Here is a 15,986-nt window from a genome sequence, read left to right on the forward strand (position 1 = left end):
AGAAGACCGCAGGAGGTGCTGCCACTAAGGCAGCCTCCTCGTGACTCTCTGCCCGCTCCGGCGACGTCCTTAGTCGGTGGCAGGCTCTCCCACTTTGGCGACGCTTGGTTTCAACACGTCTCCGATCAGTGGGTGAGAGATATCATCTCCCACGGCTACAGGATAGAATTCTCTTCCAGCCCGCCAAACAGATTTTTTCTCTCAACTCCCCCTTGCTCCAAGGCCGCCGCCTTCTCACAGGCCGTGGCAGCCTTGCAGGCCAACGGAGTAATTGTACCAGTTCCCGCCCGGGAACGGTTCAGAGGTTTCTACTCAAATCTCTTCCTAGTTCCCAAAAAGGACGGTACCTTCCGGCCCATCCTGGATCTCAAGCTTCTCAACAAGCATGTTCAGGTGCGGCACTTTCGCATGGAGTCTCTGCGATCAGTCATTGCCTCAATGACCCAAGGGGATTTCCTGGCATCCATCGACATCAGAGATGCCTATCTGCATGTGCCAATTGCAGTTTCACACCAGCGTTGGCTACGTTTTGCAATAGGAGAAGATCATTTCCAATTCGTGGCTCTCCCCTTCGGGTTAGCCACGGCCCCTCGGGTATTCACCAAGGTCATGGCAGCAGTGATTGCGGTCCTGCACCTCCAGGGGTTGGCAGTGATTCCTTACCTGGACAACCTTCTAGTCAAGGCTTCATCCAGCGCAGTTTGTCGGCGGAGTGTCTCGCTCACTCTCGCCACTCTAGCCCAATTCGGGTGGCTTGTCAATCTTCCCAAATCCACTCTGACTCCGACCCAGAGTCTCACGTACCTAGGGATGCAGTTCGAGACTTTGCCTGCACTTGTGAAGTTGCCCTTAGTCAAACAGCAGTCACTCCAGCTAGCGGTGCGCTCTCTGCTGAGGCCCCGCCGTTATACCCTCAGGCGTCTGATGCAGGTGCTGGGTCAAATGGTGGCGTCCATGGAGGCTGTTCCCTTTGCCCAGTTCCATCTGCACCCCCTGCAGCTGGACATTCTACGCTGTTGGGACAAGCGGCCTTCCTCCTTACACAGGTTAGTGGCTCTGTCGCCACGGACCAGGAGCTCTCTTCAGTGGTGGCTTCGGCCCCTCTCCCTGTCCCAAGGGCGCTCCTTCCTGGCCCCGTCCTGGGTGATTCTCACCATGGATGCCAGTCTATCCGGCTGGGGAGCGGTATGTCTCCACCACAGAGCGCAGGGCACTTGGACTCCGTCCGAGTCAGCCCTTTCAATCAATGTGCTGGAAACCAGAGCCGTGCTTCTAGCTCTCCTAGCTTTTCACCACCTGTTGGCGGGCAGGCACATTCGAGTCCAGTCAGACAACGCGACAGCGGTTGCCTACATCAATCACCAAGGCGGGACACGCAGCCGCCTGGCAATGCTGGAGGTACAACGCATCCTTCAATGGGCGGAGGACTCCAAGTCCACCATATCCGCAGTCTACATCCCAGGCGTGGAAAATTGGGAGGCAGATTATCTCAGCCATCAAACCGTGGACGGTGGCTAGTGGTCCCTGCACCCGGCAGTGTTTCAGTCAATCTGCCGCAAATGGCGCACTCCGGACGTGGACCTAATGGCATCCCGTCACAACAACAAAGTTCCTGTTTACGTGGCTCGCTCCCACGATCCTCAGGCCTTCGCCGCGGACGCTCTAGTTCAAGACTGGTCCCAGTTTCGTCTGTCCTACGTGTTTCCCCCTCTAGCTCTCTTGCCCAGAGTCCTGCGCAAGATCAGAATGGAGGGCCGTCGAGTCATCCTCATTGCACCGGACTGGCCCAGGCGAGCTTGGTATCCAGACCTGCTCCATCTGTCCGTAGAGATGCCGTGGCATCTGCCGGACCGTCCAGACCTACTCTCGCAAGGTCAGTTTTTCCGCCCGAATTCTGCGGCTCTCAAATTGACGGCGTGGCTCTTGAGTCCTGGATTTTGATGGCTTCTGGTATCCCTCCTGAAGTCATCTCCACTATGCCTCGGGCCCGTAAGTCTTCTTCCGCTAAGGTCTATCACAGGACTTGGAAAATTTTCCTGTCTTGGTGTCGCTCTACCGACCATCCTCCTTGGCCATTCTCCTTGCCGACCCTTCTGTCTTTTCTACAGTCCGGTCTGCAGCTAGGACTGTCCCTCAACTCTCTCAAGGGACAAGTCTCAGCTCTGTCAGTTCTGTTCCAGTGGCGTCTCGCTCGGCTGGCTCAGGTCCGCACTTTCATGCAAGGCGCGTCTCACATCATTCCGCCTTACCGGCGGCCCTTGGATCCCTGGGACCTTAACTTGGTTCTCAAGGTTTTGCAGAAACCCCCTTTTGAGCCTCTTAGGGGGAGGTTTCTTTGTATCATCTTTCTCAGAAAGTGGCCTTTCTGGTGGCCATAACTTCCCTCAGGAGAGTCTCTGATTTGGCTGCGCTCTCTTCGGAGTCATCTTTTTTAGTTTTTCATCAAGACAAGGTGGTTCTCCGTCCGACTCCGGACTTTCTTCCTAAGGTGGTCTCTCCTTTCCACCTTAACCAGGACATTACCCTACCTTCCTTCTGTCCGGCTCCTGTTCATCGCTTTGAAAAAGCGCTGCATACTCTGGATCTAGTGCGTACTCCCCGGATCTATGTGTCTCGCACCGCTGCGCTTAGGCGGTGCACCTCTCTTTTTGTGCTAACCACAGGTCGGCGCAAGGGCCTCCCTGCTTCTAAGCCGACCTTAGCCCGTTGGATTAGATCGACCATTTCGGATACCTACCAGAGTACTCAGGTGCCTCCCCCGCCGGGGATCAAGGCACATTCGACCAGAGCTGTCGGTGGCTCTTGGGCTTTTTCAGGCACTAGGCTACGGCTCAACAAGTCTGTCAGGCTGCCACTTGGACTAGCCTGCATACCTTCTCGAAGCACTACCAAGTGCATGCTCATGCTTCGGCAGATGCAAGCTTGGGCAGACGCATCCTTCAGGCGGCTGTCGCCCATTTGTGAAGTTAGGTTCTGCCTACTTCTTAGTTTTTTCTTTTTATTCCCACACAGGGACTGCTTTGGAACGTCCCATGGTCTGGGTCTCCCAAAGGAACCATAAAGAAAAAGAGAATTTTGTTTACTTACCGTAAATTCTTTTTCTTATAGTTCCGTATTGGGAGACCCAGCACCCTCCCTGTTGCCTGTTGGCAATTTCTTGTTCCGCGTGTTATCACCGGCTGTTGTCGTGGACAGAGTCTCCGGTTGTTCCGGCTCTTGCTCTGTTCTACTTGTGGGTGGCTATTCTCCTTCAGCTTTTGCACTAAACTGGCTGGGTCTGCTCACCAGGGGGTGTATAAGCTCAGAGGGAGGAGCTACACTTTTAAGTGTAGTACTTTGTGTGTCCTCCGGAGGCAGAAGCTAAACACCCATGGTCTGGGTCTCCCAATACGGAACTATAAGAAAAAGAATTTACGGTAAGTAAACAAAATTCTCTTTTTTGCTACTCGATCTGAGAGCAATTAGAAATAAAATATACCTTTTATTAGATTATTTAAAATTATACAGGAGTCAAACTATAACCAAGCTAGTGCATAAAAGGTGCAATCAACACAAAACAAATTGCATATACATATAGATAAAAAGGTTTGATCTCACTCTATGTAGCTGAGATTTTCCATAAGAGTCCTCCAGATGCAAGCTGCAGAACAGATAATATAGATACCCTGTCATCCCCATGCATAACTACCGCCCTAAAAAGGGTAGCCCCCAAGTGTAGGAATAGATTACCCCAAATAACATAAACCCTTCTTACGCGTTTCTTCCACAATATCGTGGATTCCTCAGGGGAGCAATACTACAGATTGCCCTGCAGGGTCTTTGACTTGCTCAGGTAGCAGTGGTCTTTCTCCACCTTTCACCTTGGCAGTCTCTCCTCAGTCATCACAAACCTCTATGGATATGAGGGTCACTCAGAGTGCTTTGTGAGCACCCTGCCAGTTAGTTTAGCAAATACTTAGGGATTGGTTGCCTAATGCTGCTGGAGTCCCCGTATATACGCATGTTTTTACACTGAATATATTGAATCTGTCAGTAGACTGATTGTTCATAATCAATTACAGCCATGTATTAGTTATTAATGTTATACTGAACATTTTGTACCACAGGCTTTTGCCGAAGCAGCCAGCAAAACATCCGATGTCTTCAAAAAGGATCAAGCTCCATTTGTGATCCAGAATTTTCTGGGCCTCCCTATTTCTGTCTCTCCAAGTGACTCATTTACTGCTTTAAATGTTGATCCACGATTAAAGAGCATAGAATTGGGAGACGGGGAGAGTCTCAGCATGGATTATGTCCGCACCAAAACCCAGGCCGATCAGTTTTCTGCTATGACTAGCCTTAGCAGCAAACACTTCTATATCCAGCTCAGTAAGTTACCAGCACATGCTTTGAAGAAGGAATGTCTTCTGTTTTGTTGAAAAACCTTTGATTACTATAGAGTTAAAAAATCGCAATGGAGTCATGTTCTTGAAATGCTTTTCTAAACCCTAAAAACTGACAATGATCCAAGTGAGAATATTCATGTCATTTATTATACTTTTCTTAAATAGTGCCAACCTTTTAAATTCGGTGCTATGTAGTGTCATTAGTCTGGTCCCACTACTTCATATATCATTGCATAGTGATTCCACCTCATCATGGCAGCCAGCACTGTGAACGATACAATATCCGATTGTGACTGCTTCCTGCGTCCACATCATATTGAACCACAAATCATGGCTTTGCTTCATTTTTTAGTTGCTGGAAAACCCATTTAATATCAATTAGATAATGAATTAATAATTTTATAGTTGGAAATACTGTGCATCTCCTTAACCGTTCATTATGTATAAGCATAAACCATTATGTATGCATAAACCTGGAGGTTTTGGTCAGTCTTATTTATCTTCATTTTATAACTTGCTGATTGTCTATTGAAGATAATATGAAGAAGGAAAACCAAATATCTGCCTCAATAATATTTTCATTTTCTTTAATTACTCTGCCAATTTCGAGAGGTGTTTTTAAAACTTGTAAACCGAACTGATTATTTTTTCCTTCATACCAGCTCCTTCGAATCACTCCTCTAGTGATAAGATCCCTTTAACCAAAGTGGGCCGAAGCCTTTATTGTGTAAGACATTCGGCTTCTGGTGTGGAGCGATACATTGTTTGTCAAATTGACTCTGTGGAAGGATCAAAGTCTATAACAATTCGGTCACCATTACAGGTATGAGCACAACATCTCAGCTCCTAGTATACATCTCAGTTTTTCATTATTTTAATTAAGGGGTTGTCCAGGGAAAACGAGTTATCTCATATCCACAGGATATGCTGATTGATGGGGGTCCGACTGCTGAGACCCGTATCGGTCAGCAGAACGGGAATTTAATGAGCAATGCACATGCTCAATTGCTAGTCCACTCATTCCACATGAGGCTACTGATTGCTGCACTCAGATTTTTTGTTCAGCTTCTTAAGGAATGAATGGAGCATATACCAGACATCTGGCTTGTCATGCAGTTTTGTGACGGGGCTAAAAGTTCGCCGTTGAAGATAAGATTTCCGCAATCTGTTGATTGGTCCGGGTCTCAGTCATCAGACTCCCCCGGATCAGAAAGTTATCCCCTAACACATGGATAGATGATAGCTTTTTTTCACCAAACAACCCTTTTAACATTAATGAAGGCAGTACAATTATGTCACTCTAATGGGTACTAATAATGGGATAATTAGTGTGTGAAACACGGAACATCTTCATCCTATAATCTTTTCACCTGTTTACCCACAAACGTAAGTTGGCAGTATACAGAAAATAAGTGGTGCCATGGTAGCCAAAATATCCTGTGATGTTAAAGTGTAAATAAGCTTCTAAATAATTTGCGATATGTGTAGTCCCTAGATTTCAGAACCTAGACACCCATAGAATAGTGAAACATAAGACATTAGTGCTAAACTTCGCCTCAATCATTCGCATAGCGGTGTATGGACCATCAGACTTTTTGTTGACCCCTTACAGTCCTCTGTGTGGACTGAGCATAAGCTGAATGCTTCTGGACCCTGGTTTTAGCAGTCAATGGGGGTTTTAGGAGCTGGTCTGCCAATAAGTCCATATACCTAACAGGGGTCACAATATGTAAAACATAATTGGTTTAGTTAGGCTATAAAATACACTTGTGCAATAAAAGACATTACAAAAGTGCTGCCTTTTTCTAAGAATTATTTTCTTTAAAATCTCTGAGGAAATGAAATATGTTTGGTTGTACTTGGCTTAGTTCTTATTATTATGATATCAGTGTAACTATCTTCTAATACTTTGCAGATAAGGAATCACTTTTCTGTCCCATTTGAAATTTATTACGAAGACGCATGTATGGGGACTGCTGAACCCGAGAGTGACTTCAACATCCCATTGTCATCCTACCGGTAGAGTTTTGTTTTCCGTTGGTGGCAAGTCAATGTTAAAATGGTTTTCCTAGTCAGGAGAGCTGACATGACAATCAAGCTACGTCAGGATTGCAAATAGCACCCTTGTCTACTAAAAGTTTAGGAATCATTTTTTAGGTGTCTGGCTGGTAATTTAATGGGTGCATAGATCGAGGCAGAAGCCAAAAACTAGCAGTATCCTAGTGATTGTGTGTAAAGATAGAAATACGTGCAGACCCTGGACCTCAGTCCTGTAATGCAAAAGGACTAAAAAATGGAAGCCAGATATCTGAAAGTCATGCGAGGAGTACATGAGTATATGACTAGCAAAATAGAGGCGATAATGTGCCCCCTTTTTGGACTGACTTTTTGTAATGTAGCTTCTATTTTTGTTCTGTTTTGTTCTTTTGTTCAGATCAACGTTGTGCTTAAAACCAGCCCAAGAAGAGTATGAGAAATGTGAAGGAATTGACTTTGAAGAATTCTTGCAAAATCAGGGTTCACAGTTGGGGAGAAAGTGTCAGTCCCGTAAACGTAACACAGATTCTTTCATTGTAAATGTTGTACCCGTGATGGACACTCTTATTTCCTCTGCTTGTACCGATAAGAGATGGGATCTGCCATACGTTGTTCATTTATGGCCAAATGTTGTTCTTCAGAATTTGCTTCCTTACCAAATAACTTACTCTTGTGAGGTATGTGTACTGATTTCAGCTAAAAAGTCTTGCAGATAAAAGCCTATTAAGTCTAATTTATTAAAGCTATTTATTGACATCAGTTATAATCTTTGGTTAATATAACTTGTGATCATAAAGCAATATAGTACACTGCTTGTTCCTATTAAAGGGAATGTATCACATCTCCCCGGACGGTCACTGACTGGTACTACAGCAGTATAGGTGCAGATTTCCTAGCTCTAATAATGAAATGTTTCATATACAGTAGCTTACTGTGTTTTTCCAAAAATAAGCCCTCCCCCATAAATAAGCCCTAGCAGGAATTTTCAGCATTTTCGGTGTTAGGCTTAAATATAAGCCCTACAATGTTCAATAATGAAGTGTCCATGCAGCTAAAAAAGTGAAAGACTACTGGAGGACACTTCATTATAGAAAGCAGACACCCCCAAAAAAAAGAAGACAGAAGACCCTGCAGTCATACTCACTAAACGCTGAACGGAAGTACCTGCAGTGGAACGCACACCCATACACATCAGATCGCACACAGAATTAGACATCAGATCACACCCACACACAAAGATCAGATTGCACACACATCAGATGACACACACAATCACAAATCAGATTGCACACACACACTCACCACATCAGACGATACTAATTGCTTCTGGCCGGCAGAGAATCCTGGGGCGCAGTGCGATGGAACGCATAGAGGACCTGCATTGGAATGCATCGATGCGTTCCACCACCGAGTCCTCCATGCGTTTCATCGCAGGACCTCTTGCGCCACTGCACTGTGTCCTATCTTCCTCTGCTGGCCGGAAGCAATCCGTAAATCTGATGTATGTGAGTCTTGGTCAGAAGCAGGGGAGGACCACGTGGAGCATAGCTGTTCTGAGAGCGCTTGCCGAAGATTGTAGGAGGACCTTGAAGCGAAGCAGACGTCCAGGGTCTGGTAAGTACGAGTCTCCTGGGAAGGGGGGTGGTCGGCTTTTCTAGGGGGTAAACTTACCTCAACTGTGTTTTCCTAAGAATAAGACCTACCCGAAAATAAGCCTTAGCGCTTTTTTCGGGGCAAAAAAAGTATAACACAGTGTCTTATTTTTGAAAAAAGGCGGGAACACTGCAATCTTCATACTGTGTACTGTTATCCTGCAGCGTTGCATGTCCTAATAAGGTAGGACTAGTCCAGCAGGTTTTTCATCTCTTGGACTAGTCCGCTTTGGATCTTCTATTTATCCCTCCCTGGGCATAACAGCCAGCCTGCCTAATGGTCCTGCCATAAAGGAATGTATATTCAGGCTGACCAGCACTGCCCCTCACCTACTTCTTCAGTTGTCACTGCAACCTCCCATTTACTTTTCCATAAATAAGAAAAGAGCTTCATCTGCTACCCAATAATCACAGTATCTCTTCAGCTACTTCTCTAGTAATTACAGCAGCCCACCTCCTTTCATTTAGAGACCATATTTATTTGAACAGGGACAATTTTTATATGAATTGTTCTGTATGACTTTGTGTAATAAAATATTAGCATGTTTTTTTCACAGGGTGCTGAGAATGAACGTGTTCTGATAGAAGATGGCTGTTCAGTCCAGATACATAGTGCCGTCGTAGATGAAACCAAACTGAGATTGCGATTATTACATTATCTTGACCTGGACTGGGAAGTGAAGTATCCCATCCAAAGCAAGCAGCCAGATATTCACTTCATCACGTTCAACAGCATCTCAGAGCTGGAGACAGCTGAACTGGATATCGCCGTCCATGTCACTTACACTGCTGGACAAACTATTCTAGCAATTCATAGTCCTTACTGGATGGTCAACAAGACCGGGAGAATGCTACAGTATAAGGCTGATGATGTTCACCGAAAACATCGTGCTGATCACAAGAAACCCCTTCTTTTCTCTTTCAAGCCAAAGAATTTTTTCCAAAATAATAAGGTATAGCTTTGTTTACTTGATAATAATTAGGCTATGTTCACACGCTGCATCTTTTACTGCGTTTTTGGTGCATTTTTGAGGTCACAACGATGCACCTAAATGCATGCATTTCCTTCCCCCAGCAAAGTCTATGAGATTTCTATTTTGCTGTCTACACAGTGCATCTTTTTTTTGGCTGTGCTTTTGAAGATGCAGCATGTCAATTCTTTTTCGTTTTTTCCAATGTTTTTGAGCTCTTCCAGTCAATAAATTTGACTTAAGAACCACTTTGGGCAAAATGCGGTAAAAACGCAGCAAAAAATACGTCAACAACACATATTTTGTTGATGCGTTTTTGCTGCGGGTGTCTTTTTTTGGGGCCAAAAACTCTGCATCTTTGTGGTTAAGAAAAGATGCAGTGTGTGAACATAGCCTTAAAATCATTGTCCACTTTCAAAAGAAAAAAAAATCAATAAAGAAACAAAAAATAAAAAGTGGGCCCATGGTGTGAAAATGTTGTTTTAAATGGAAAAAATATTTACCGTGCTTACTTGTTAACACTACACCGGGCCTGATTTTTTTTTCTTTTTTAATTTATTTAAAGGAAACCTGTCATGTGAAAAAATGTTGTTAATCTGAAGTTAATAGCGTGCTGAATCTGCCCGGCGCCCGCACTGAGAGCACAGCTACTGAGAGTAAATGAACTACATGTCTCCATGGCGGCCGTTAATGCTCAGTACTGAGCTGCTCTGTCATCTGATAGTGGCCACGGTCAGGTACTGCACATCCGACTACTATTGATTTGAATGAGAGGCAGATGTGCAGGACCTGGCCGCGACCGCTATCAGAAGCCAGAGCAGCTCTGAAACTGAGCATTTTCACCTGCTGAGAACACATGATCAGCGGGGGTGCCGGGTGTAGGACCCCAGCCAATCAGACATTGATGATGTATCCTAAGGATAGGCCACTAATGTTAAAGTAGTGGCCAACCTCTTTCATATACAATTAACATTCTGCATTTGCACACAATGTTTGTATAAAATCTATGTGATAATATTTCTGCTACCAAAAATAACTGTATGTATATATACAGTATACTGTGTGTGTGTGTGTGTATGTATGTATATATATATATATATATATATATATATATATATATATATATATATATATATATATATATATTTTGTATATCACAGTGCCATGTAAAAGCACTAGACAGGTGCAGAGGAAATGCTGCAAAGTAAGAATGCTTATAGTTTATTTTTATCAATTAACAAAATGCAACATGAATGAGTGATAAATCTAAATCAAATCAATACTTGATGTGATCACCATTTGACTTTAACACACCATCAGTTCTACTAGGGGCACCTGCACACCGTTTTTGAGGGCAAGGAGGTTTTCTCAAACCTCTTTAGGTACTAACTACAGAACCTCATTGGATGTAGACTTGTGTAACTAGTTCTTTCTATCATTTAATCTCAGACAGACAAGCTGATGCTAATGTTAAGGCTCATAGGTGGCCAAATTATCACTTCCAGGAGTCCTTGTTCTTCTTTACATTGAAGATAGTTCTTAATGACATTGGCTGTATGTTTGGGGTCGTCATTCTGTTGCACAATAAATTTGGGGCCAGTCAGATGCCTCCCTAAAGGAAAGACATGGTGGATAAGTATCTGTTTGTATTTCTCAGCCGTTAGGACACTTTTAATCTTCAAAATTCAAAACTGCAGTTGCTGAAATGTAGCTACAAATGTAGCTACAGAACCTCCACTACACTTCACTGTTGCCTGCAGACACCCATTACTGTACTGCTCTCCAGTTCTTTGGAGAACAAACTGCTTTACAGCCAGATATTTCAAATTTGGACTCTACTCCAGAGAACCAGCTGCCATCTTTCTGTATTTTAGTTACAATGTTTCCTGCATAGATTTGGTCTTGTTTCCGTATAGAATGTATGACTTTCTAGCCGCAAGTCCATGAAGACCACCTCTTTCCTTACTTTTTGGAACAGTAGAAGGATATAGCTGGGTCCCACTGGTTGGTGCCAGTTCTGAGCTGATGACACTGCTAGACCTCTTCGGATTTCAAAGAGAAGTAAACATGATCTCTTTTTCTGCTGCACTAAGTTTCCTTATCCGACCACTGTGTCTACAGTTCTCATCATTGCCCATTTCTTGGTGCTTCTTCAAGATAGCTTGACCAGAATATCTTGAAATCCCAGTTTGCGTTAAAGTTTTTGCCTGGGAGTGGCCTTGCTGATACAGTGTAAGGCTATGTGCGCACACTGCGTTTTTTTGACGCTGCGTTTTTGTGCGTTTTTGGCCGCTAAAAACGCACAAAAACGCACCTGCGTCGAAAAAACGTGCGTTTTTTTGCTGCGTTTTGCTGCGTTTTTGCTCACTGCGTCCTTATGCGTTTTTTATCAGTGAACAAAAAAAAAGGTCTGATGTCATTTCCTTCTTCAATGTGTTCTTCATTCTCCACTAGTGTATGCAGAAGAGCAGACAGCTGCAGAACTACAAGGCTCAGCATACTCCATCCAATAGTGTATGCAGGAGAGCAGACAGCAGCTGCAGAACTACAAGGCTCAGCATGCTCCATCCAGGACTGTATGCTTGAGGGAGAGTCAGGGGGAGCAGACCTACAAGGCTCAGCATCCTCCATCCAATAGTGTATGCAGGAGAGCAGACAGCAGCTGTCGAACTACAAGGCTCAGCATCCTGATTCCAGGACTGTATGCAGGATTTCTTTGCCCCCCCAAACAAAAAAAATGACGTGGGCTTCGCCATATTTATGTATGCTAGCCGGGTACAGCAGGCAGGTACGGGCTGCCCCCAACCCCCAGCTGCCTATTTGTACCCGGCTGGGAACCAAAAATATAGGGAAGCCCTTTTTTTTAAAATTATTTCATGAGTTTCATGAAATAATTTAAAAAAAAATGACGTGAGCTTCGACCAATTTTTGAGTCCAGCCGGGTACAACTAGGCAGCTGGGGATTGGAATCCACAGTGCAGGGTGCCCATGCTTTCTGGGCACCCCCGCTGTGAATTGCAGTCCCGCAGCCACCCCAGAAAATGGCGCTTTCATAGAAGCGCCATCTTCTGGCGCTGTATCCAACTCTTCCAGCTGCCCTGAAGCCAGGTGGCTCGCCGGGTAATAATGGGGTTAGGGCTAGCTGTATAGCTGGCCCTAAGCCCGAAATTCATGGTGTCACGCCAATATTAGACATGGCCACCATGAATTTCTAGTAAAGATAAAAAAAAAACACAACACACAGAAAAATATTTTTATTAGAAATAAAACACAACACAATTAGTGACTCCATCTTTATTGAAATAAAGAACCCCCCTCCGCAGTAATCCTGGGTCAAGGGTCCCGCGCCGTCCAATCCGGATCCAATATCATCTGATCGGTTTGCTGGAAGGCAAAGTGATCAGATGATGTGTCAGGTTCAAGTGCCTGAATCCCATCACACATCAGCTGATTGTATAAAAGCCGTTTATACAATCAGCAGATGCATCGGTGCAAAAAAAAAATAAAAAAAATAATACTCACTTATGTGCTGATTACCGGCAGCTCCTGCAGCGATGGGGCGGGAGTCTGATCCTGTCCGATCGCTGCAGCAGCTGCCGGTAATCAGGGATGAAGTCTCCTGACGTATCCGCTGATACCGGCCGGGCGCCCGCGTCAGCCCGATACTCACGATCAGCTGATGCGTCAGGTGACTGCATCAGGTGATCCATCGCCAGGTCCTGCATCCATCGGAGGTTTCTCGGCCGTCTGCACACAGCCGGAGCGGGGGTGGCGATACCGTGAGAGGAGCTGGGAGCGGGCATGGCACCGGGAGGCTGCAGACAGGTGAGTATAACTTTTTTTTTATTTTTTCTACTGTTAACTTTATTTTTCGCAGCCGCTTCCACCTCCCGCCCAGACATGGCGCCGCACGGCAGCATACATGCACAGGACGGGAGGTGGAAGCGACGGTGACGGTACCGGGAGGATTCACGCTTCTGTATATACTGACAGAAGGAATCCTCTTCCTGTACACGTCACTTTACTACCCACCTCCTGCGTTTATAGCTGCGTTTTTGGTCTTAGAAACGCACCAAAACGCAGCTATTTGCGTTTCTCATTGCGTCTTTCAACATCCCATTGAGCTCAATGGATGAAAAGCGCAGTGAAAAACGCGGGAATAATTGGCATGCTGCGTTTTTGTGGCACCACAAAAACGCAGCTGAAAAAAAACAGATGTGTGCGGACAGCAAAAATGAAAACTCATAGACTTTGCTGGGGAAGCAAAGTCCTGCAGTTTTGAGGCCAAAAACGCACCCGAAAAACGCCGCGAAAAACGCACTGTGCGCACATAGCCTAACTACCTTGTGTCTTGTTTGTGTGTTCAGTCTTGTCATGATATAACCTGTGACATGAAACGGTCTTCCTCAACCTCAAAATAATAGCACCCACAGTGTTCTTCACCCAGTTTAAAGTCTCCTACACAACAGCTTCAGTTAATGACTGTTTCAACCTACATATGAAACTGTTGATTATTTTCACCTGCTTGGTATAATTGGTTTCTCGTACCCCTGACTATAATCCTAAAAAAATCCCTGACTTCGTGCAAGTGTACCTAGAAGAATTGATTGTGTTATGAAGGCAAAATAATTTATTTGATTTAGGTTTCTGTTTTGTTAATTCACTTAGTTTATTTTTAACATTAACAAAAAGCAATTAACACTCCTATATTTTTTTTTTCTTTAAATCGCTCTTAATTTGCAGCATTTTTTCCATCCCTGCCTAAAATGTTTGGACAGTACTGTATTATTTTCTATCAGAAAATTGACCAGCAACGTCCATAAGTGTGAACAGGTGCCAGGAACCTATCTGCCCAGACACACAGATTTTTAATCGCACATAGAAGCCTTTGAGATTAGGTTCCTGATATAACGAGGTCACCTTGTCAAGGTTATCGAGATCACATAGATTAACCAATACATAAGCTAAGAAACTCTTATTACAAATATTTTTAAAGCAGTAGTGCAATGCCTATGTCCTCTGACTCATATTCACATTAGCTATGTATTTATACCCTTTCTTCTAGTATTCTTACAGACCCTGTATCTAGTAGCATACATAAAGAGATCTTCATAAAAATTATTTCTAAAGAAATGTTATCATATGCTGAAGATTCCAGCGACTAGTCCCCTGGCGTTACTTCCCTTGGCTAGTCGGCCCCCTTAGTATGTGAGCATGCCCCTGTGGGCGTGCTGACATGCTAATGAATGCACAGCATCAGAGGCATGGTCGATCTCACCGCTGTCTTCCACCACTGCCCTGGACGCTGGATTTTGGCTCAATGTGCTTGATCAGTAGTCCCGGACTTCCAGTCATGTATACTATGAAAACGGGTGTATGCGTCCTTGCTTCAAACTGGTGCAGTGCGCATGCCTTAAGTCCGGGGACGTTCTGATCTTGCGCACTGAGCCGAAAACCAGCGGTGGCAACATAGGTGAGCGCAACCATTCCTCTGACGCTGCGCATTTATTAGCCTACAGGGGCGTGCTAACATGCTAAGGGGGCCGATTAGTAGCCAAGGGAACTAACACCCTTGCAACTATTCGCTGGCCTCATTAGCATATTATAAAGAATCTTTAGAAATACATTTAAAGATCTCTTTATCTATGCTACTAGATACAGGGACTGTTAGGCAGGGATTATAGATATGCACCCAGAACTGCTCGTGGTTCTGTGTGCATATAGAACCCGAAAGGTCCACTTTTTAACTTTGTGGGTCTTATTTGGAGAAAATGGTCATAAACAGGAAAAATAGAATTTGGAGTCAGACCTGTTATATCCATGAGCATCTTTATTATTAAAAACGACACATTTTTGACAACTTTCATAATTTTTATTGTATACCAGCTATGTGACTTTCACCCTTTTGTTTTTAGGCTATGTGCGCAGTTCGCACGTAGCGTTCTGTCCCTGCAGAAATTTCTGCAGCGATTTGAACAGCACATGTGCGCTTCAAATCGCTGCAGAAAGAGTCCGTAATGAAAAAAAAAGCCGATTCCATGCGCTCTGAGTGCAGCCCCTCCCATAGACAGAGCAGGGACTGCATGCAGAGCGCACGGAATAAGTGACATGTCACTTCTTAGAACGCGCGCTTCGGCCAGCAGCCGAAGCGCTGCGCTCTAATACGCCACGTGCGCACGGCTCCTGCATAATCTCCATAGATTGTGCTGGGGACGCAGGACGCATGCAGTCACGCTGCGGTGCAGATCGCAGCGTAACTGCATGCAAATACGCAACGTGCGCACATAGCCTTAGATGTTTCATGTAAAGTTGCATAGAAAATATATATGTGCTGCCCCATCAACAGCGCAGTAGTAACACCTGTAGTAGTGATAGATTGGGCATTATATATAAACCAATGAAGAATGACAATTGCATTAAAAATATTATCATTTATGTTCATTAATTGTCATATGCTGCTTTCACAGGTACAGCTTATGATCACCGACAGTGAATTGTCTGATCCCTTTTCATTGGATACCGTTGGCACACATGGTTGTGTAAAGTGTAAGAGTAAACACCTGGACTACCAGGTAAGTGCACTTATAGGCTTACTGAAATAAACCCACACATACAGTAAATGTACATATTATTTGCTTTATTATCCATTTTAGGTGGGTGTCTCCATCTATGCCAGCAGTTTCAATCTCACCAGAATTGTCACGTTTACCCCGTTTTTTATGATAACCAATAGAAGCATTTATAAAGTAGATATCATTGAAGAGGGCACCGAGAGAGTGGTTGTGGTTGGCTCTGGACAGGTGAGTTTCTTTGGTGTCCATAGTGGTTGTGTCCTTTCTTCTCTCATACAGAACAACTCCATAAACGTGCACGCTCTGCTCAGTCAAGTAAGTAAGCTCAGCAAGACTCTGTCGGACATCACTTGAAGAGGCTTATACGCA

The 15,986-nt window shown here is 44.5% G+C and overlaps 1 protein-coding gene across 1 annotated transcript in view; it reads left to right on the forward strand.

Moving 5' to 3' along the window:
• The window catches only part of VPS13A (vacuolar protein sorting 13 homolog A), a 368,017-nt gene that overhangs the window by 247,445 nt on the left and 104,586 nt on the right, over window positions 1-15,986 (forward strand). Inside the window, exons 44-50 of the mRNA XM_075318171.1 lie at window positions 4,107-4,368; window positions 5,048-5,208; window positions 6,301-6,404; window positions 6,820-7,099; window positions 8,632-9,027; window positions 15,513-15,617; window positions 15,699-15,845. Coding sequence (XP_075174286.1) covers window positions 4,107-4,368; window positions 5,048-5,208; window positions 6,301-6,404; window positions 6,820-7,099; window positions 8,632-9,027; window positions 15,513-15,617; window positions 15,699-15,845 — 1,455 coding nt within the window. The remainder of the gene's footprint in view (window positions 1-4,106; window positions 4,369-5,047; window positions 5,209-6,300; window positions 6,405-6,819; window positions 7,100-8,631; window positions 9,028-15,512; window positions 15,618-15,698; window positions 15,846-15,986) is intronic.

The sequence above is a fragment of the Anomaloglossus baeobatrachus genome, chromosome 1 (genome assembly GCF_048569485.1).
Source record: "Anomaloglossus baeobatrachus isolate aAnoBae1 chromosome 1, aAnoBae1.hap1, whole genome shotgun sequence".
In the NCBI taxonomy this organism is placed as follows: Eukaryota; Metazoa; Chordata; class Amphibia; order Anura; family Aromobatidae; genus Anomaloglossus; species Anomaloglossus baeobatrachus.